Source organism: Polyodon spathula, chromosome 4 (assembly GCF_017654505.1).
Source record: "Polyodon spathula isolate WHYD16114869_AA chromosome 4, ASM1765450v1, whole genome shotgun sequence".
Taxonomy (NCBI): domain Eukaryota; kingdom Metazoa; phylum Chordata; class Actinopteri; order Acipenseriformes; family Polyodontidae; genus Polyodon; species Polyodon spathula.
This window is the reverse complement of record NC_054537.1, coordinates 15,862,909-15,886,573: the sequence shown is the minus strand read 5'-3', so window position 1 is coordinate 15,886,573 and position 23,665 is coordinate 15,862,909. Positions and strand designations below refer to the sequence as shown.

Sequence of the window (23,665 nt, the reverse complement as noted above, 5' to 3'; positions counted from 1 at the left end):
AAATGAATAAATACATAAATAACATAAATAAATATAAAATAAAAATAATGTATTTATATATTTATTTATATATTTGTATATTTGTTTGTTTATTCATTTATGTATTTGTTTTTTTTATTATTTTTCATTTTGGCATAAAATATCCGCCATACCAGGTTTCACTTTATGAAAGTGAATAACAACACTTGAGTGTATCATAGGATATCACTGGTGGCAAAGAATGGCAAGGCTGTGAGTGATACTGCCAATCATGACCCCCCTAAAGGTGCTTGACTCCAATTCCTCTTTAACTTAGTCACATAAATACAATATCATAGCCTTATACATTTGACATCTTCGTAGCACTTGCTATTCTGTAAGGGTCAAACATGTAGTCTATTTTAGATGGAGCCTGTTTGAATTAGGTTCCCATCTCTACTTTGAAACAGGCAACCATTTTAGACGGAAAAATACTCATCACAACCACATCAACCCTTTAGATTTGTGCAGAAGGAGTGTTAATTAGGTACTAATTAATGTCGGAAATTTAAAACCCCGCCACAAACACCCTCCCCAATGATACGCCTTTGTCTTTTGTCAAATATATGGTTTTTTAGTGCGACAAGGCAGTTTACCTAGCCTTTACAGTCATACAATGTTTTAGCTGCACACTTCCTATATCACGTGGAATGTGCTACCTCACAAAAATAGTGACTGTGGAGAGAGAGAGAGAGAGAGAGAGAGAGAGAGAGAGAGAGAGAGAGAGAGAGAGAGAGAGAGAGAGAGAGAGAGAGAAGAACATTCTAAACTGCATGGAAACCCGACTAATTTTATGTGGCCGGTTTTCTTAAAATGTATGTCACCTAAAATAAGTATTGTATTGCGTATTTGTACTGTATATGATTATCTTTTGTTATCATGATAAGCTTTTTCTAGGATGGTCTTAACCCTGCTAGAGCATTGTGGGCGAGATGCTCTTACACAATATGAGCTTTGAGGATTTGAGCCTTTGCATATATTTGTATAAAGTGATAGTTCCACTTCCCTGTTTTCTCCAAGTGACAGCAATCATTATGGATCATCCTCTTTTTAAGGTAAAAGTAGAATTTTAGGTTGACCAAAATTATTTGAACAATATTAACAAGAGTCTGCTCATCAACTCACACCTAGGCCTGTTTGTAGGCTGGTGCCTTCTATGCTTATAACTGCTTCAGTGTACATGCATATCTCTCCTCACAATCTAGAAAATTACCATCTATCATATTCTATGGCTTTATGTTATGAACTAATTTTCAATTATTGCAGACTACTGCAAATATGAATGGTTTACTAGGAGACAAGAGTTTTGTCCAGCAGTGATTTTCATAAAGGATATTTCCATGTATTATTTTTTTTAAGTAAGTTCACCTGCACTTAGTTTATTGGTTGCATGTGCTTTTTTAAATATATAACTAAAATAATATATACAGTATATATATTTTTAATTAGCATAGTAGATAAGGTAGGTTGTTTTAAAAGGGTTTGCTTTAAGCATTTGTTTTGAAATTGCTTAACAGACATAACTGTGGCTTTAAATGAGTCACATGATTCAGTGAATTTCTTTCAGAACATTGTTTGTTCATGTTCTTTAACTAGGATGCACTGTATACTCACATGAACAATTCAAGGCTTTAAGGAATTTAAGTATTTTCATATTGATATACGTCTTTAAGGTATTTTGATACTGGGTTGAGATAAAATAAAGTAACACTATTGTTTTAAGTTCAAAGGACGGATTTCTATTTTACCCCAAAGATACAAGTTTTATTACCAGCACACCCAACAGGATTGGTATATATTAGGCGAAGTATATTGAACTTTTATGACAACAGACAATAGCTGTAACGAGTCTGTTTTACAGAAGGAAGATCCCAGTTTGTACAAATCAAGGTGAAAAAAATGGCATCAGGTTCCTGTTTGCCGACTGTGGACAGACATAGTTCTAAGCGAGCTCCCTTAATTTCAACCAAAGAGAAGTGGACTGTGCTGGATGGGCAGCCCAACCCTTTAACCCACAATAAACGAGGTAAGCTGTGAGCCAAAGTGACATATTAGATACCCATACAGCCAGTGTGAGCTCAGCAGCATGACTAGCTTAGACACGTAAGGTAGACCAAGAACATTTCATATTTTGAGAAGAACTTTAAATCGGAAACCAATTTGAGACATATCAGCAATGACCTAATATGTTGACACACCTTCATTTTATTGTTAGCTGTATTCTGCTATCTATATAACAGGTAATTGGGATTGAATTAAAGATTTGTGTTTCAAATATATACATTTTTTTAACTGACTCAAATATAATATTGTTAAAAGCCATCAAATTCCAAAGGCCTTTGAAGAAATCATTTTCAGTAGCAAGACATTGTATATACAGGTATATGTTTATAGCATAGAGATGGTATGATGAGTTTGGTTTTAATGGAAAATAATTCTGAATGTCATCAGAATATACATAATCGTCCACTTCATAAGTTAATTAAGCTCTTAATATTGACAATAAATAAATGTGGACCTGAAATAGAGCCTTTTGGAGAATACACATTTATGTCTGCTACCAACTGAGATTTAAACAAATGGGCAAAGGCAAAAATCACTTCAAGCTTAGCTAAAACACCCAGCCAACCACTTTAAGAATATAAGGCATTTGATGCAATAGTTATGTGATTATCACATTTTGTAAATGCAATGCACTTACAGTGGCTCTCAAAAGTATTCACTCCACTTGGACTTTTCCACATTTTATTGTGTTACAACATGGAATCAAAATGGATTTAATTAGGAGTTTTTGCCACTGATCTCTCTCTCTCTCTCTCTCTCTCTCTCTCTCTCTCTCTCTCTCTCTCTCTCTCTCTCTCTCTCGATATATAATATATCTATAATATTAATATAATATATATATATATATTATAAATTATAACCTGCTTTCCAGGAGACTGTAAACAAGAGAGTATTCAACAGTGGCTAAACACAGGGTGCATGTAAGTGATCTTTATCTTGTAAAATAGAAATACATATTTTAAAATCCTAATAATTTCTTGATAATAAAAACAGAGTGCTAATTTCCTGAGAGTGAAAAATGGAAAATGCGGTCATGGAAATTTCTCCCCAATCCAGTTGACCTTGTCTTGTGTTTACAGGCTAGATGCAAATCCTGACTCACTTCAGAGTACAGAGCAAACAGGTAAGGCAAGAGGAAAGCTTTATTTGCTTTTTAAAACAATATTTTATAACTATTTCATTTTTCACTTTATCAGTTCTGTCTTTTATACCGAATATAGTCTAATGTGTTGTGATGTACAGTACTCACTACTGTTTCACTATTAGAAAGTAGCAGTGCTATATAGTGTAGTGCAGTATGTCATTGTTCAAATGACTGTCCTGCCACAGATAAGGATGTTAGTAATTTAGTTTAGTATTATTAGTTTTTTCTAGTGATGTGTTTACATGTATAAACTTTTGCAGACAGTTTTAGATCTGTCTAAATTCAACTGAATGTTAACTAAAACATTGATATGTAAAATAGGGCTGAGTTGGCTTTTTTTGACAATGGCAGCTGCATAATGTGTTGATTTTAAGTAATAGAGAATATCTTTTTTCTATGTCTTTTCTGCAATGGCTGTGGCTACATGTATTATTTTATAATCTGAATATGTTGCGTATTATTCAATTTCTGTGTTTTTCCCTGTTAAGTTTTACTTCTGAAAATGTAAGGAAATTGAAATGTTTTGTTATGGTAAAATGCAATTTGCTGAGGAGGTCATTGAGTCTGACTATCCTGAAAGTTTCGGGGGCTTCAATATCACCAAACTTTTTTTTTTGTGCTGAGACTAAAATTATATATTTGTTTTAAACGTTTGAATATTATTTACAGTATAAATGATCTTTAAGTAGCTTACTAATTATTTCAAACAATGGTTGCTTGACTGTTTCCTTTTTATTTGGATATTTGTTTATCTGATGATTGGTCACACAAATACTTGTATTATTGTATAGTATTGTGAGTATAATATACAATTCTATATTATATTGCAGTAGTATCAAAGTACAGTAAATTACAATCATATAGTTTTCATATGGCTACAGCCATCACTGAGATGCTACATACATAACCCTCTGCACTTAGATAATATGCAGGTCTATTGCTCACAATGAAATACACAAAATGCAAAGTTGTGATTGTTAAAAAATTTTGGTAGTAAGGTCTTATATAAAAATAGACCATGTTTCTTCAGCCGCTGTGAGCTGTTGATATAGCCATGTATTTCATAATGCTGACAAAAGTGTGAGCCAAAAGTTATAGCATATGATGTATTTTTTATTTTTTACTGTTAAAAAATGTTTTTAAATAAAACAAACAACTGCTTTATTCAGAAAAGCAGTGTCACGGATAGCTTGTGGTAGTGACGTCAGACCCGGAAGACAGTGGACACAAACAACAGTGCTGGGGTATGAAATGCCCCGATTGCGCCGATTTATTGTAAATCAAAAGGTTTAAACTGAAAACAAAACACTGAACAAAACAAACAGCGCGTTGGCCAAAATAAATAGACAGACAAAACAGACGAAAAGAAACTAAGCAAGTATCGTGCTGGTGCAACTATTGTTATTTTAATGATTTTTCTCCTTCTCTCTCCTGTTCTATCTCCCTGAACACCCAACCATGAGTGAGTGAAACACTGCCTCTTTTATACAGCTGTACCGAGACTCGATTGCTAATCAATCTTTCAATTGAATCTCAGCACAGTCTGCATGTGAACTAATTGTGCTCCCCGTGCTTTCATACTAATACCGAGTTTAATCTGCACGTGGAGTGATTGTGCAATCCCTGTGCCTAAATACAATTTTACATCCCTTGTGCTACATAACCTACACTCTACATACAAACAACATACAACATATAACACAAAATACACACAGGGGCGGGGCACCCTGCTACAAGCAGACATTCATATAAAAAAAAAAAAATTGGATAGGGCCCAGTGCTTCAAGTTATGGATTATATTGTAGCTATCTTCACATCCACTCAGAGACCACGGCTCTGTCCGCTTCGCTGCATGTCAAGAACCACACCACTGAATGGCTCTGCAGCCCTCCTTATAGACTTAGCCTGACCCCTTATGCAAAAGATAACCAGGCTTTGGACACATCCCATTGGCCCTCAGCCACATACGCGCACCAGAACAAATGGGCACAGACAGACCAAACAACAACCAATGAGGGTGCACAGATAAAAACCAATGAGAACAGACTAGGGCAGACAAACAAACAGCGGGTTACATGGCACGGGAATACACACACAAAAGGTGAACAAGCAATGGCGGAATATGACGGGGAGGGAAGAACACACACAGCATGCAAACACAAACAGACAGCAGTGAGTACGGTACATAAATACAACTGCACGGATCGCTACAATATATTTAGTATTGGAAAATGGATCGTAGATTTTCTTTAACCTGATTGGTCAATACGAGGGCCTTATTCTGTGGTAAATACATAAATACAGTAATCAGGTATTTTACCATTTTTTCTGCTTGATGAAAGAAAATCTCTGCTCTTGTACACACCCTCTGAATGTTGTCTACCAATGTAGACTAAGTCTGATTCCTTGCTATCCTATACATGCAATCTATCTATTTAAATTTACTATAGCAAGTAAAATAATAATAATCAAAAAATAATAATCAAGAATAGTGCTTGCTGTCAGTAACCACAATATCAGCTAGTCTGCAGTTTGAATCACAAGTTGAAGAAATCAAACAACGGGATGCAGTCTGATTACTTTCAACAACTTTATATCAGCATATCATAAAAACACATGACGGTGCTCTCTTCTCTAACAAAGCCAAACCCTATGAACACACTGTGAACAAGCTACTGAACAAACAGCATGAACAACATTAACACATGGGGTCACGCTTTATTTTAAGGGCTGTTTTTTTTTTAACTGTTGACAAACATTGTTAATTTTTAACTAAGGGTTAGGGTTAGGGTTAATAAAAAACTGATTTATTTTGCTAAACATTACTACAGTAACAATCTGAATCGATTTCAAGCCTATGATCGACTGGCTATTGATCATCCATAGGGCTGTGGTGTTTGATTGATCATCCATAGGGCTGTGGTGTTTGATTGATCATCCATAGGGCTCTGGTGTTTGTAGTTTTAACTGGCCTATTATATAGTATTTACTAACAGTTAACAGAAAATAAATAATGCACATTAACATGTTTATTAGCTATTAGTCAACTGTTTATAAACCAAAAATAAACCTTAAAATAAAGCATGACCACAAATAGACTACTAGATATTTTTAATTACTAAAACCTTTTTTTTAATCTCACTTTTACATTTTAGGACCTAACAGTAGCTTAAATACTGAAATGTACACAAATGCATGAACCTGCACTCAAATCTTAATTAACAGCTAAAAAGTTACCAATACTTTTACTTATTTAAATGTTTACAACCCATGTTCGCTTTTGTGTACAAGGTACCTGCACTGAAGAACAGCTCCATGTAGAACAAGACATTTTGGTATTGAGTTTATTATTTAAGCTATTGGAAATACCCACGGCATGATATAATCCATCACTGGGATATTCAAGCCTGAAGCTACCACAGCAAACCTTATTACTCATGGAATAATGAGGAAAACATTTGTATTCATTAGCAACAAAAAACAGTGCTGCATAAAAATCACAAAAAAAACAAACAGAAAAACCATTAATTATTATTATTATTATTATTTTTAAATGTATCCATTTTATAATAGCACTAGAACCATCATGATAAAGCTTTAACGTTTGGTAAGGCCCTTCGGCTCGGTACATTTAAAGGACGAGGCAGTCCTTACCAGACAGTAAAGACTTGTTCTTCAGCTTCTATTGCTTAAGTCAGACCTCTTTTACCCGTTTCAGCTGTGCCTCTAAAGAGGCTAGCCAGCGCAGAAGATGATCTGGTGTTGGGTGTGGAAGGTAGGAAATCAAAGCACAATTTTATAGCAGTAATTTTATTTATTAATTTTTAAATAGTTTTAAAATCTATGTCTTTTCTGCAATGGCTGTGGCTACATGTATTATTTTATAATCTGAATATGTTGCGTATTATTCAATTTCTGTGTTTTTCCCTGTTAAGTTTTACTTCTGAAAATGTAAGGAAATTGAAATGTTTTGTTATGGTAAAATGCAATTTGCTGAGGAGGTCACTGAGTCTGACTATCCTGAAAGTTTCGGGGGCTTCAATATCACCAAACTTTTTTTTTTGTGCTGAGACTAAAATTATATATTTGTTTTAAACGTTTGAATATTATTTACAGTATAAATGATCTTTAAGTAGCTTACTAATTATTTCAAACAATGGTTGCTTGACTGTTTCCTTTTTATTTGGATATTTGTTTATCTGATGATTGGTCACACAAATACTTGTATTATTGTATAGTATTGTGAGTATAATATACAATTCTATATTATATTGCAGTAGTATCAAAGTACAGTAAATTACAATAATTGTACAATAATTTCAACGTAGTATCTAAAAGTTATCAACATTCTCACTAGAACGTTTTTGTCTGTATAATAACACACACATGCATCACTGAAACTTTTTGACTTTGGACCATAAGGAAATATGTCTTGTTCACACCTGTGTACACTGTTGATAGGGTTGCTAACTTCCCAGTTTTTTCAAAACCAGACATGGGAGCTTGAGTGGACCAAATCCTAGTGAAGTCTTTCCTTCCTTTGAGGTTGATGATGTAAAAACGACGTGTCATGGAAAAAAAGGCTTCAGGATAGATGTTGAGCGTATGATGTAACTTTTTCCCCTTATGAACGTGATTTTCCCTCCAAATGGAGGATGAGCCAACAAATTGTTTCAAAGCTTGTCTCAAGGGAATTTCATGTGATCACTGTTGGTTACTCATCACAAAGTGAAAAACCCATAATGTTTGACTGAAACATTAACATTCAGTGCCTCCCAGGAAAACAAATGAGAGTTTTGGGTTAGGTGGATGTGTCTAGGCTACTTACATTCTCAGTAAATGTGGTTTTGCATATACTATAGCACCTGCAGTTAAAAATTGACTTCAGAGGAGTTTCTGTGGACAAGTCACCAATGAAAATGTCTACTGAGTTTAATGATCTTATAACAGCCAAAAGATCATAATGTCATCAGATGGGTCTTGGTTAGTAGATTAGCACCACCCTATTCCGCTGACACAATGGAGTGCCTACTTTTCAGTCTACTCAGGAATTCCTTTTTGGTTTATAGAGTTTCTCTGAAAAACTGGGGTTCTTTGATGGGAAATATACCAAAAAAAAAAAAAAAACAACACAAAAGAAACAACTGTTTAATTTTGCCACACACACACACACACACACACACACACACACACACACACACACACACACACACACACACAAATAACTCAGAAGACTGATCAGGTATTGGTTTTGCCACAAAGTATTAGGATTTCTAGCTGACAAAATACTCTTTGAGAAAGTATATGGTATTATATTGCAGTATGTGCAATAGCGAAACTACATTGTAGTATTAAGTTTTAGCTTTACATATTTTTTTCATGATCTTTATTTCACAGCTTCTTTGTATAACAAAAACATACACCGTATCACTGTACAAGAATATATAAGGTAAGATGAATCTGAATATAATCTAAAGTGGTTACATATCTCTTTCTATGCAACAGCTTTGGTTTTATAAAAAATGTATTTATAAAGCAAGTTTATCCATTAGCTGCATTCTGTATTAAGAACAGGCTGTTTAATATAGATTTATGTGCCTCTCTGTTTTGGGTCTTGTGTTGAACAACATATTCAATGATATCCTCATCATTGGATTGAACTAAAGGGTTAGCAGTGAACGCAAAAATAAAAATATTAAATTCAGAATGAAACTTCATATTTAAAAAGAAAATAACTCATCAAGAAAACTACACACTCAGCCTGTCGCCTCACCTGCAATCTTTAAACATTTGAGTATACAGTGTATGCATTTGAGTATATAGTGTATGCAGTGTATTTATTTCAGTATAGTGTACTGTATGTGTCTCAGCATTTCACTATATAGTGCATGCATTTCAATATGCAGTGTATGCATTTCAGTATATAGTGTATGCGTATCAGCATTTCAGTATACAGTGTATGTATTTCAGTATATTGTGTATATAAACAATCAGTTAAATTATGTCCCAATGACACCTCATCAAAACGTCATCTTAGTAATTGATGAGAAAATATGTAATAGAAAACCTATTGTATACCACATCATGTTTACTATTAGCGTTACTGCACTTAAAGCGAAATGGCTTCTATTGTATCAGATGCTTCCAGGTAATAATATTTAGATCCACAAGCTTGTGCATTTACAATGTAATTTCTGTTAACCTGAATGTACAACAACAGTGTAATTAAAGATAATTTAGAGACTAACATATGCACCTTCTAAATGCACCGAGACTAAATAATGTTTGTTTTTTTATTTTTTTTTATAGATCTCTAAAACCACAATCAGGAAATCCATCTTTATCAAGGTGGAACAGTGTGGCCTCATCCTTTTCAGTCAGTACTGGAATCAAAAGGTTAGATTAAAAAATAGCTTTCCCCTCCCAAAGCATTTCCTCCTATATTTAATAGGGTGCTGAGGCCAAGACTGAAACCAAAGAGTATGTGCCTTTGAGCTGGTCCCAATACCATAATTATACCATGTTTGAAGCTTCCTCTACAATTGTGCCATATACATTTTCACCCATGATTCTTGTTTTTAATGTAGGAATTGTCTCATTGTTTGTCTCTGCTGCAGTGTAATGGATGTTTTGGATCGCTGGCAGGATGATCCAGAAGAGATTCTGTTAGACCTGGGCTTTGGGGTAGACGAACCTGATATTTTTATCAAAATTCCTTCAAGGTTTATAAACTGTCCATCGAGTGCAGAAGGAATTAATATCAGAGTCTTCCTTGAGGCACAGAAGATGCGGATGGATACTGAGAACCCTGATTTCTATAGTAAGTATTATTTATTTGTAACCTTAAAGCTTGATGCAGTTTGCAAACAGGCTGCTTTCGGGCTCAATGAAAGTCTATGGGGGATTCGAGCATGAGTTAAATAAATATGCAAAAAACATACCACTCTTTTCCACTGCTGTGTTCTAAAGTATGTGGGGTTGCATTAGTAAGGGATTGATTTGTCTCTTCCTTACTGATTACCTTTCTCACACTATACCACATACAATCCCACAAATCCAATTAACCAATAAAGGGATGTATAACTGTTCAAAGAGCGTATCTATTGTCCCTTCAATTTTATTTTTTTGTTGTCCTAAACAGGTTGTGGAACCATAATCGTAAAATAACTAGAACACAAGAATTGTTTTTACTCTAGTCCACCTTAAAGCAGTGTTAACCATGTTTTAATATCAGTCTTCTTAGCTCTTCTTAGCATTAACAATATTATCACTGGTCTTCCTTTGGTTCTTTGCCTGTAAAGTACACTTCAGTTTGGAACATGGAGCTATCTCAAGACAATGTGATGAAAAGTTACTACTACTTCCTAGTATCTAATCATTTAGTTGGTTGTATGTATAGTAGTTTAAAGTCAGTCCAATGGTCTAACTGTAACGAGACCATGTGACACAGCAAAGGTAATATGATTTGAATACCATGAATTAAATTAAGTGAAGCACAATGAAAGAAAATCAGGTTTCCAAATCTGATTCTGTTTATTATAGATCGCTTCCGACAGCTGGAGGTCTTGCATCAAGTGACCAGCGTCTTTTCAAACCTGTTCAATAATGTAAGCATAAATACGTCAGGTGTCACTGAACCTCCTGTAACTACCCCAGAGGAGAAGAAAGCATCCGAACTGAAAGAAAAAAGAAAAAAGTTAGCCATGTTTCTCCGACGAGCCTCCAAACAAACCATAAGCATGGCACAAAGCAAGCAAGAAACACAGAAATCAACACAGTCATCAGAGAAAGACAGTGGCTCCCCTAATGCTGCAAGAAGCGATGTAAAAATAGCTTTTAGGCAGCCAAGGCAATGTCTTCTTGAAAATGGATGCCTGTCACCCCTGGAAGAAGAGCAGAGTCCTGCAGCTGAGACACCTCCAGATTTGCATCTAGAGAAGGTTGCAGAGAAAGAGAATCCACAGACTGCTCCTTTATCTGGAGTGACAGGGGGTGAACATTCACCAGCCTTGGAATGTTTACCAAGAGTCAGAACATCCCTAGAGTCCCAACATAATGCTGCCATTTCACTGAAAGGAAAACATGGTGATCGACAGGCTCCCGATTCCTTTGAGATGGAAGAGGTATTATTTATCAATTTAAAATATTTTTTTTTGTATCCAGTGTAGTGGACTTAAAAGTTATACATTATGGTAACTAAAACAATTGTAACTCAATTGATCTGTGTTGCGCACAAAGGTGTCAGATGTACTTCCTTTGTCTCTCACTAGACCTCAGCATCAACATCACTCTTGTGGACTCAACTAAATGTTTCCCAGGGAGTATTTGAGTTTCTGGCACTTGTATCACAGCTAGTAAGAATCATCATGGGATAAAAAAGTAGCAATGGCCCTTACACCTTGCTGAAAAATTAGTTGTGTCCAGGTACTTCTTGTAGCTTCTCGTTGAAATTTTGTAGTGTGAATGTTTTTTTGTTTTTTATCGCTGTATCTATCTTTGTTACAATCATTAATGGTTCTTATTCAAACTCAGATTCACAGCTTTGACGAGGGAAGCGTTTCAGGGAGCACTTCAGGACCAGTTACTCAAGTCACTTTAGGTAGGTATGAAAGTCAGCACCAAGATGACTAACTTATTGGAGGCATTTTAAAAAATATTTATTTATTTATTTGTTTGTTTTTTGTTTGTTTGTTTGTTTGTTTATTTAAAATGAGATTCTGCTGTGCTATTCAAGATAATTTAGTATACAATGATTGGACTATTTGGCCACCACCAGAAGGAAGAGCTAGTTGCAAAGGACAGGTGCATACAGCTTAATTTCATGAAGTTTCTTATCTCATTTTCTTTAAACATTTAAAAAAAAAAAACATCTAAAGGGTTTGTGGTACAGCAAAAAACATGATTCCAGTATTGATGTATCCCTGTATTGGGAAATCAAATTCCTGCATGCTATCAAAGCTGGTTTGGCACACACTTCAGTGTCTTATTTGTAGAGATAAAAAAACAGAATTATGCTATGATTTGACATTGATAATTTATCTGCACTGTATATGGGTTAAAGAAGTAGTCACAAGGTCACAAGCCTTACTGAACATACTCACCTAATATACTGTCACTAATCGGTTTCTTTCACCTGTTTTTAGGCATATTTACCCTGTTTGTTCTCTGGTAGTGGAAAATCACACAATAGGTGTGGTCAAGTATATACAATGTTGTGTCGCTGTTTCCTGGAATCAATGCAAACATAACACTGTAGATCCTGTAGCCAGGGGCTGATTTCCCTTGCAAAAGTCTAAGTCTGTGAAAAAATAAATATATTTAAATAAAGCCTTCTGAAACAGAAAGCTCTTGCTTGCTTTGTGGCACAAACTTGCATTTTCATTGTGGATACTTCAGCGATCAGTGGTAAGACGCAGCAGTCAGTGACAGTGATAAATGGAACTGGAAAAAAGAAAACAAAATTGAAGAAAAAAAGTTAAACCGGGGCCTCTTTTTGTACAGACATATAGATTTGACTTTGACAAGTTGTTCTAAGTTTCAGTATCCATTCTTGCTTTATGTAATTAAATTGATTAAAATAACTTTTTCTTAAAATGCTTTCAGTAGGGTTATTGGATTTAATTAATTTATTTCTCGTTACCTAAATGCACTCAATAAATTGAATGAATAATACTAGAATTAACTAAAAACATCCCGGGACCTCATGGAAATAAGACTTGTTTCAGGGCACAGGTCAGTATTAAGTCTTTTTGTTGTGAGGATGACACATTGTTAGCTATGATGTGTGTATGTGTGTGCATGTGTGCGTGTGTGTGAGTGTGAGTGTGTGTGTCTGTGTGAAATTATTGTCATAGAAACACACACAAGTACAGGAAGTCAGACTTTTCATTTTCAGCAATAACCCTGGTGCAATGTTGGATGATTTGCATAGCAGGAACCAATGGCTGCGTGTAATGTTCTACCTACTGTGAAGATACACAAACACTATGCAAAGATAGATAAGACACTTTGCAGAATTCGAAAGCATCATTTCTGTTGAAGTAACATATGTAAATACTAACCAGTGATTCAAAATGAGCTGAGTAACAAGTAGCAGATATTCATATACAGTACTTAGTATTTATTGAATTCAAGAGTTGCAGATTACTGGGATAACCACTTTGTAATGTCTGAGAGGATCATTTCACCTGGCAAAACCACCACAATGAATTTCAGCAAGCTTTTCCCTTCTTAGAATTTATTTGAAAAAAAAAAAAAAATCCTAAACACTACAAAATCACAGAAAGGGTTTTACCTTGTCAGTAGCCCACAAAAGGTAGATACTCTAAACCAACCACTAAGCAATACAAGGTCCAGGTCCTTCAGGAATACAAATTGCCTTCCTCCCTGTTATCTCTTCAGCTGTGATATATGCCAAACTAAAACATACATACATCTTTATTATGTCATGTTTGGTCAGTTACAAGACCCATGATGGACAGCAAGACTTACAATTTCCAAAAATATAGACCAAGATTTATACCACAATTTTGCAGTTTATGGTCACTTAATACACTGTTTTAAATTATCATTTTATCTAAACTGAACAGAAAAAGCACTGCCACATTTTCAAAGACAGCATTTCATTTCCTCCATCCATCTCAGCAATTAAATAAATAAATAGAATATATATATATATATATATATATATATATATATATATATATATATATATATATATATATGTTATATATGTTTGTTACAGTTAATAAATGTATAGAATATGTTTAAAATGGCAATTTGGTATACTTGCTGAGGACCTTCTTTAGCACAACTATATTGAATGTATTATAATGGTGGAGTATGTGTAACAGGGCAGAAGCTGGGCACAAACCTGCGACCCCGTGCACTGCAAGCGAGCATCTTAACCATAATGCAAATGAGCTGGGCTCATTTGCCTTCTTGGTTTTAAAGCTTTTAATCTCATCTTTGTCTAGGATATATAAATGTAAGCATCTATCAGTATGTCAAACATACTTTTTTACATACAATGGATGCTGGTCATGTTGATCTACTTGTTCACGTTAAAGACAGCTCTAATTTTATATTTGATTATTTGTTGGTCGAGAACAGAGTAGGATAAACCAAGCAGGTTGGGCTACATATTGATTTTGAATAAAATGGGATTGACCTTTTCTGATGTTTTTTTGTGTAGAAGATTCTGTCATAAGAAGAGAAAATAGCTGCCAGTCAGACAGTAGTGGATTTCTGGAGGAACCATCAGTGCCTTCTCTTTTACAGAAAGCTACAGTAATGCCTCTGGCTTCAAAGGTAAGGTCTTGTGTTCCCAAACTTAGAAATTAATATTTATTGTTATAAATGGCCTCCTCTAATAAATGAATAAACATCCACTCAGAAAAATATAATGTAACAATAAGACCTTGTAAATAAATGCACATACCTTTATTGTTATCTCACACTCACTGTTACAAGTTACTGTTAATGACAAAACACGTTTGTTTTAAATCATTCTGATGAAACAGCCTGGGTTCAGAAGCAATAAGCACCATAAAAGGAGATGCCATATTGTTATTATTTTTTAAGGTGGAAGACAAATTAGAGAGATAAATAACTACAAAATAAAAGGGTCATCTTTTTTGACTGGCACTATTTATCTATTCCATTCTGAATAAACACAGTAAATAACGATATGCTTTGTTTATTTGTATTACATCTGCAAGTCAATAAACAACATCAATGATTCTAAAAGTAATTTGGCTAACAAACTAATTCTATAAATCATATCTGTTGTGCACTTCCATTTGTTACAGAGGTTTCAAATGTCATTTTTTGAAAGACTTGTTATAGCAAACATATATTTTAAAACGTAACATCTGCTACTTTAGCTTAAATGAAGTTTCAGTTTCCTCTGCCTTTTTCACAGGAACTATATTATACTTGCACTTCTTTTACAGAAGGGTTATTTTACAGCAGCAAAGTCTTCTGAGTCATAGCATATTATTGGCTGAAACCATGTCCATCAATAGGGAAAGCAGCTGATTGTTTATTGAAGGGAATAAGCCATTGAAGGGTGGGAACAGTTGGCCATGTAAATGGAAAACCTTAAGAAAGCAATGATATCATAACCTGTTTACAATAACGTGCTTTTTTAGAATGCAGTATTTAAGACATTGTAATGAATGGAAGTGCACAGCAGGTAAGATTTATGGAAAATGCTGGATATACCTTGAAAAATCTGCATTACCTTTCTGGAGAGAAGAACTGACTGGCTGTGGTAGGATGACTTTCACTACCCTGGAAATGAAGGCTTACAAAAGTTTTGTTTTTCGCCTGGGTTAACACACAAAAAAAAACAAAAAAAAAACATTGCAAATAATTGCAGCTGATCCTTAGCCTTCAGTAAAAAAAATAAATAAAAAACACAGTGAAAACAATAGGTATTAAACCAAAATGTGAAGTCAGTCCTGGTGCAAAGTTAAAACTACTGAAACTGCTTTTTGTAGTGGGGAAACTCAGGCTTGTTATTTGAAAGGTGGAGGGTAGTTAGTTGTTGCAGCTCCAGGCGCTGGTTCTCCAAGCACAGCTTTCTATTCATCTATCTAGATCACAGCTTTAAGGATCCTCCAATGAGTAACTAGCAATGTATTCTTGCCGGTTTAGTCAATTAAATATGTAGTCCAAATAACTAATCCAAGATAGTTTTGTATATAATCTGACCTTTTTTAAGCCCAAAGCTTTCGCAAAGATAAAGGAGCAGTAACAGCAATACTCAGTGCCTACTCATATTGTGACTTTTTCCAACAGACACTTCAAAAACTGGATACTAATTGTGTGGACAGCCAGACTACTTTCAGGGGAAACATGGATCTCTCAACTTCACATCAAGATCCAGAGAAAGAATTAGATTCTGATGTTTCACAGAAAAATGGTTTGACATCGGATGATGAAAATGTAAGATCTCCACAACTGGAATTACAGGAAGAGGATGACTGTTCTTGTTCCCATAACATACAAGTTTCCATAGTTGTAGAAAGTAACACCTCTGTTATCCAGGAATACTTGAAGGTTCCAGTACCATTGCAGGGAACATCATTAGAAGACAGTGACTTAATCTTAAATGAATGTAACAAAGAGCACTTTAACAAAGAAGTGACAGTACCAGAACCAATGGATGACAATGGAAGCCTAAGCACTGCTTTAGACAATCAAGGTCTAAATGTGCAGCTAGAAATCATTCCTAATTTGGACACAAGTGAAAGTGTTAGACATCAAGATGGAGACATGCAAATACCAAATATGCAACTGCAAAACACCCCAGGTTTGGATTACAATACAAACATATTACCTCTTTCTTTTGGTGATAAGTCTCAAAACTCAATTCAAGAGGTTGAGATTTTCCCTGTTTTTTCTCAGACTGAAGAAGGCCTACGAGATTGTCCCGTTAATATTTTGGGGACCAATACAAGCCAAAGTGAAGGCTCTAAAACAGATCTAGAGGTTATCAACAGTCATGCTCTTGAGTCTTCCCCAGACAGTCTTCCCCAGGCATTTAATAGCACCTTTCATTCTATTAACCAACAGGCAGACTCAAAAATGGATCAGTGTGAATATACAATGCCTTCTTATAGACCCCATAAGCTCAAAGAACTTTACCAAACATCAAACCCAAACATTGCCTTAACCAGATCTGTATCTGTACAGATGTCCTCAAACTTAAGGACTACTTTCCAATACAGTCTGCCCAAAAGGCATATAGCCAAAGGCCATTCTTTGGAAATCATGTCACAAACACATCAGCAAGCCAAAACAGAGGCCTTCATGAAAAGGTCAGGGTCTGTTATTCCACTACTTCACTGTATGGATAACAGAAATGTCTTTGGTCAGACTATTCTCGAACATAAGCAAGATGCTTATAAACCCATACTTTCATGTGATAGTCATGGCTACAGCTTCTTGTCCAATTCTGTATCATTGGATACTGGACTTGTAAATGATGATGGTAACTCGGACGAGATGTTTAATGATCGTTCCTGTCACCACCACTGCTGCTGTTCTCCAAGTGGCTTTTCTTCACATGGCTTTTACGCTAAGGCATCTGATAATGTTACAGTGGGTCACTTGCATAAAACCCTGGAGCTACTTCAATGTGCAATCAGGAATGTAGCTGCTTTCCCAGTAAGTTATTACAGGTTGTGTGTTATACGACGTTTGCAGTGTTTGACAGTAATAGTTACAAGAGGTGCATGTTACACAAAAGATGGATATTGCACAGCCTATGTAATCCAACATGCACATATTCTGAAAAATATGGTATACATTAATTTGTTAACAAGAATATTTGTTTAATCTTTGCCTCTAGGACTAATATTGTTTCATCTGTTAGTTACCGGCAGGAGGAGAGACGCGGAGACAAGAAAGCTGCAGTGAAGCGCTGTTGAGCACATTTAAATCACAAAACAACAAATAAAAAAAACACTGGAACAAATAAACAATCACAATGGCCAAAATAAATATTAAAACAAAAACAAAACAATATAATATTAGGTAGGCTGGGCATTCGCCGTCAGTACAGCTACAAACACACATCAAAACACAGGACACCAAATTCCCTTCACCAGACAAAGGATTTCTCCTTCCTTTTATACATGTGGCTACTCCCCAGTTAGCTCCAATTACCTAATTGGGGAATGGACACACCTGTGATTGCTGGCAGGGATAGATTTAACACAGGGGTGGGCAATCCTGATCCTGGAGGGCCAGTGTTCCTCCTGGCTTTTGTTCTAACTGTACCCTAAATTAATTAATTTGACCAATTAAGCTTCTGATAAGCAATTAATTGGTCTAATTAAGTAATTTAGGGTACAGTTGGAACAAAAACCAGGAGGGACACTGGCCCACCCCTGATTTAACCCCACCCCTGCCAAACTTACATTCCCACACACACTATTTACAGCAGCAGGGCTTCTGCCCTGCCACAGGTACACATACATAGCAACCATTCATAACAACAGTACATATTCACAGCAACAGGCCCATGCGATGCTGCTGAATAAAAAATAAAATTAAATATTGGGGAAGCGCTTTTTCCCCGAGCTTCCTGAAGAGAAACTTTTCTAAAATTCTAAAATAAAAAGACTCTAAAAACACATGGTATAAAAAAAAAAAAAAAAAAAAAAACCCTCTATTACCATCTTTTAGCAATATCTCCACTCTCCACACAAACACTTAGGAGCTGTTTAGAAATACAAGCCTAAAGACCTGAACCTTATTCTGTGAGAGTTTTCTACTGATGTGTAGAAAACAGGAGAGACTGTAAGGCTGTCTTTCATGGATTTAATAAAACATATATCTACTATTTAGGGTTTTTGTGGAAAACTGTTGTCCCCTCTGGTTAATATATTGACAGACAGGAGAATGTATTACCCGAAGACAAAGGCATCAAGCACAGTACATAAAAAATAGACATTGATAATAATTAAACCAAAAAACAGCGATAAGGAATTGGATCGACAACTTTTTTTTTTTTTTTATGGTTCTCTTGTTTTTTTGAAAGATTTGTTTTCATTCCTGCTTTCTTAGGAACCTTTTTACTGTAACCTCTTTTTTTTTTTTTTTTTTAGAAACATTACAATATATATATTATATATATATATATATATATATATATATATATATAAAATAATATATATATATATATATATATATATATATATATATATATATATATATATATATAACATAACATATATATAAAATACATCAGCCAACACTGGACACTGGTAAACCATTACAATATCAGGATAATAGTGCAAATGATCTAAATCTCTAGTGTTTCTTGTGTGTTTTTGGGGTAATATGTTGCTATTATATTGGTATCCCAGTGGTATTTTTCAGACTTCTGATTTTATTAGATGAAACTAAGTTACAACCTTTCCAGAGTTGAAAGTGTAAGAAGAAACAGTGTTGTTATTTATAATACAAGTGTTAGCTATATTGCATGAACAAACCTTAGTAAAATGAATAGTGTTTAAAGGCCCTTTCAATATTCTGAGAGGTACACTTACCAAGAATACCCACCTCTGCCCAGACATACGAAGTACATTTCTCTTTCAAGCTGGATGTGTAATTTGAATAAAATAATCGCTCATGTCTTGTTTATCAATGGGCCCAGAGCAAACTTGTATACAGATAGATAGATAGATAGATAGATAGATAGATAGATAGATAGATAGATAGATAGATAGATAGATAGATAGATGCAAAACATGTTGGTATGGCTTGCGTACCTTTCTTGTGTATATTTATTATTTTTTTATCTTTTTTTTTTTTACAGTACACAACTAATGGAATCGAAATCATCACAAAATCCTTGAGGACATTTCGTGAAAGGCTGATAGAAATTGAAGAAGAACTTGATGATGAGCAGGCTTCCGTTTACAGCATTCTTTCTGATTTAGAAAAGTAAGCAACAGACAAGAACTCTATGGCAAACATGAAATAATAACAATAATAACAACATTATATTATTAATAATAATAATAATAATAATAATAATAATAATAATAATAATAATACCAAATGATCACATTTTATACAGTACTTTACCAAAATTATCAGTGGGATAATAACTACTTGCAAAATTAACACATTCATAGTAATTAAAAGTAATTCATTGTAATACAAATAACTATATATTTTTCCTCATTACATATATTTAATTTACTAATTTTCAGTATTTCTTTTCTTCTATAACTTATTTTATTGATTAAAATGAAAGGATGCTATACTGTATGTATCAGTGGTATGCCATTTCTTACCACATGTACCAAAGGCATTTCTGGAACTACAGTGAGAGTGAAAAACTATATTAACACCCTGGATTGTGTTATCCCACAGAGAGGAAGTGAGGCATGTAAAAGCTTTGCGGAAGGCTGTGAGACAAGAAGTAAACGAGCTGGAGAATCAACTTGCAGTCCTAGCATGCCATTATGAGGAAGGAATTCAATTGGTATAATTCTTTTCCACAGCAGTCATAACAAAACCAATCTACAGTGATTAATAGACATCAAGTGGATGGCAGGGATTGTCAGAGTTCTGCTCGAGGAGGTTACTTTTAACCCCATAGCTAAAATTCCTGTTTGGAGAATGTAAACGCACTGCATTGTAAACAAAGCCTGCACAGAAGACTAAGGAAGACTATAGTAAATGAACTCTATGGTATATTAAGGAACTGCATTTTAGTGTAAAATGTAACATGATTGTGGGATAATGCAGTTTAAATTGTTTATAATCAGTGGTATTTTTTGGTGCTTGTATTTTCCAGGAAATGCATCGACTCTTGGAAGTGCAATCCTGTCTTCTTGCAGAGCTGCAAGTGAAAAGTCTTGTAAACTCTCAAACAACACCTGATTTGAAAATCAAGTCTCCTACCAGAAGTATCTCCACACAGTGTCTGGCTTTACCTGAGGTCTGCTGTGAAAAAAGTGTTGACTTAATTGACACAATAGGTCCCCTCTCAAAACTGAGTTCACAGGGGACAAAGGACACAACTTCTATTGCAGCTGAAAATCCCACACCTGAGAGGGCAGACTTAAAAGCAATGTACTCACCCATAAACGAAACTGTCAAAAAGCAAAATTCACAGGACAAACGGGACTTTATGGCCTTCCTACAAAGTGTAAGATCTTTTATTTTATTAGTTCAGTCAAGTAAAAAGCTTACTTTTTCTTTTTGGATGTATAGTACAGATTTTTCTGCACACTGAAAGCCAGGTGACTGTTTTAGATTGGGACTTTGTATTAATTTACAATTAAGAAACTTCAAATACAATTCCTTTTTTAGTAAAAGAAAACTGTAGACCCCCGACACACTTGCTGTAGGGACTTTCAACTCCTAGTTGACTATATCCTATTAATTATTCTGGTTCAAATTTGATTAAAGGCACTATTAGATGCTATCCTGAAGATCTATTTTGTATAGGAGTGTGGAAGGGTGGTGGATAATTCACTGACACAGGAGGTGGATTTGGCAACACCGCACAGGTGCCCAGTTTTATTTTCGGGGTGCTGTTTTTCAGTTTATCCTGCAGATGGCGCTGTGGGTCTGTGGTCTGATTTACCAACGATGGTAAACAGAACCACGGGCATACCAAGCGATGGTACACAATACGGCGCCTTGCAGGTGCTCAAGGAAATAACAACGAGAACAGAAGGCAAAATAACAAAGGACAAAATAACACAATAACAAAACTACAAATAAAAGGTGCTGCACTCTGCAGCAATATCTCGGTCGCCGCTGCCCGTGCGACCCGGACCTCTGTCCTACTCTATTATATTTTTAAGGGGTCTGCCCAAGGGTTGCCCGCTCTCACGGTCTCACTGTGACACTTCCATGTCTTTTTCTCTCCCGGCTGGTTCTTGGTCCGCAACCAGCGTTTCCGCATTCTCAGTGAGTCTATAAGGGCAGACCTGAGGAGACAGCAGAGCGTTATTTTATAGGACCAACAATCACCCAAGACTCACCTCTCAGCCACTCAGAGAGGGGGAAAGTCCACACACCCACTTTCCCACCTCCCCGTGTCACTGCCATGACTCACAGGCGGTTGTTGGGCGACTGCCGCCCTCTTCCTGCAGCCCATGAACACGCCAGCAGAGTCAGCACAGATCTCTCCCTGCTACAAGGAGTTTTTTATTTTATTTATTTTTTAAATAGTTTATTAATAACAGTATAAGTATTTTTGTTTTATAAGTTTAACCTACTGTATAGTTTCAGCTAAGTTTGTTTAACACTGTATACTATCTGACTGCCAAGCTTTTTTTTAAGCACTACAATAACTCAAAGATTAACAGATTGAATAACAGACATTTGTTTAACACTTCTTACTTTTTTTTTTAAACCGTGGAAGACATAATTGAAATATTATTTAAAATAGTAGAAACTAAAATTGACTGCCTGTGACAGAGCGCCTGATGTGCACTGTTCTGTTTATTTTACAGTTAAAGGAGTCTTTCAGGACGTCCTTCAACAGTGACACGCCACAATGAAAACTCTTTATAAGAGAAGGCACACACAAAAGGTATGTGTATTGTTCAGCACAGCAGCAACGTTTCTTTCACTCCTAGTAATCCTGCTTCCCAGTGCCTTACAAATGTAACTCTTCTCTGTTGTCTAAGCTCTCCAGCAGGACTGGGGAAAAAGCCCAGAGTCTGGGTTAACTGGATAATCACCAGCACGTGACACGCAGAGCTGAGTCCCATCAAGCCGAACAACAGAAGGGATCATCACAATGCTGAAACTGGTGCTTTTCATGACCTGTAAACCTGCTTAGAAGCCTTTGTACCCAACCCTCATGCAGATGACTTTGCAATCAGTTTACTTTTAACCTTTTTTTACTGATATGACTTAGAATGCTCTGAATCTGAATTCCCAATTAATGAATTGCCTGTTGAGAAAGACCCCTGTTGAGAACATGAGTAAGGAACTTTGGGTACCAACTGACCACTTTTGCCAAATACTTGGAAATTACTTTTAATGAAGAGATATTAAATTGTATAATTTGCTACACTGCTCTGTGTATTTAACAGTATGTTTTCATTTGATTTAATTGTATTACAAATGCAAGAAGCTTCTGAGTTTATTTATATAAGGGACTTGGACCCACAAATAACCTCAATCAAACATGGGCAGTACCAGATTAATGGCTTAACTGTGTTTCAGTTGTGATTCATAAAAATATACAGTAATAGACTGTGCCTTGCTTTAAATGATTGTGTAATGTGTTACCGTTTTTGGTGAGTGAAAATCAATGTGAAAATGACCTGGTTTGGTCACACTTTGTTTTAACTGAAAAAGCTGCAATCTGTGTGTGAAAAGAAAGAGACCAGGTTATGTGCATAAAAGTATTTATTTTTCATTTTTGTTCACAGAATTCTTTTGAACACCTTTTTATTATTAAAATGAATTTGTTTTTTTACACCTTACCATGTGTCTAGTAAAGTTCTAATACAATACAAGTGAAGCCAAATAATTACTTCAACTCAGTTTCTTGTGGCCATTGCTCAAGGATATGGCAACTGTGTTATACAGGCCCATTACATAGTCAAATGTAATGATTAACAACACTACTGCCTGATTAGAGATTTAATAAGTTTTAGATTGAAAAGGCTCAAGGTTGCATGCCTTTGCTACAAATGGGGGTATTTTATAGACCACCCTACTTTTAATGTTTTCATAGATACTGTATATGTGTACAGACAAAATTAAAATGGATTCTGAATTGAATGAGTAATCATATTATGTAAAAAGTTACAGCACAATATTGTAATCAACAATGTTTGATCTCCTGAACAATACAAAAAAAAAAAAAAAAGCGAACCTCTTAACCTTTTTAGGGTTTGAGATCCATCGGCAAGTAAAGATGACGCAGTGTGCTAAACTAGA

At 35.2% G+C, this 23,665-nt stretch overlaps 1 protein-coding gene across 1 annotated transcript; it reads left to right on the top strand.

Annotated features, from left to right (window-relative positions):
• The first annotated feature begins 1,917 nt into the window (after positions 1-1,917).
• On the top strand, positions 1,918-23,384 carry LOC121313773 (protein ITPRID1-like). Its single transcript, XM_041246569.1, has 14 exons — positions 1,918-2,044; positions 6,945-7,001; positions 8,624-8,675; positions 9,536-9,622; positions 9,844-10,046; positions 10,769-11,349; positions 11,759-11,825; positions 14,421-14,536; positions 16,031-17,401; positions 19,560-19,687; positions 20,123-20,234; positions 20,550-20,903; positions 22,222-22,301; positions 22,399-23,384. The coding sequence occupies exons 1-13, from the start codon at positions 1,918-1,920 to the stop codon at positions 22,267-22,269; spliced, it is 3,303 nt and encodes a 1,100-aa protein (XP_041102503.1). The 3' UTR covers positions 22,270-22,301; positions 22,399-23,384.
• The last annotated feature ends 281 nt before the right edge of the window (positions 23,385-23,665 follow it).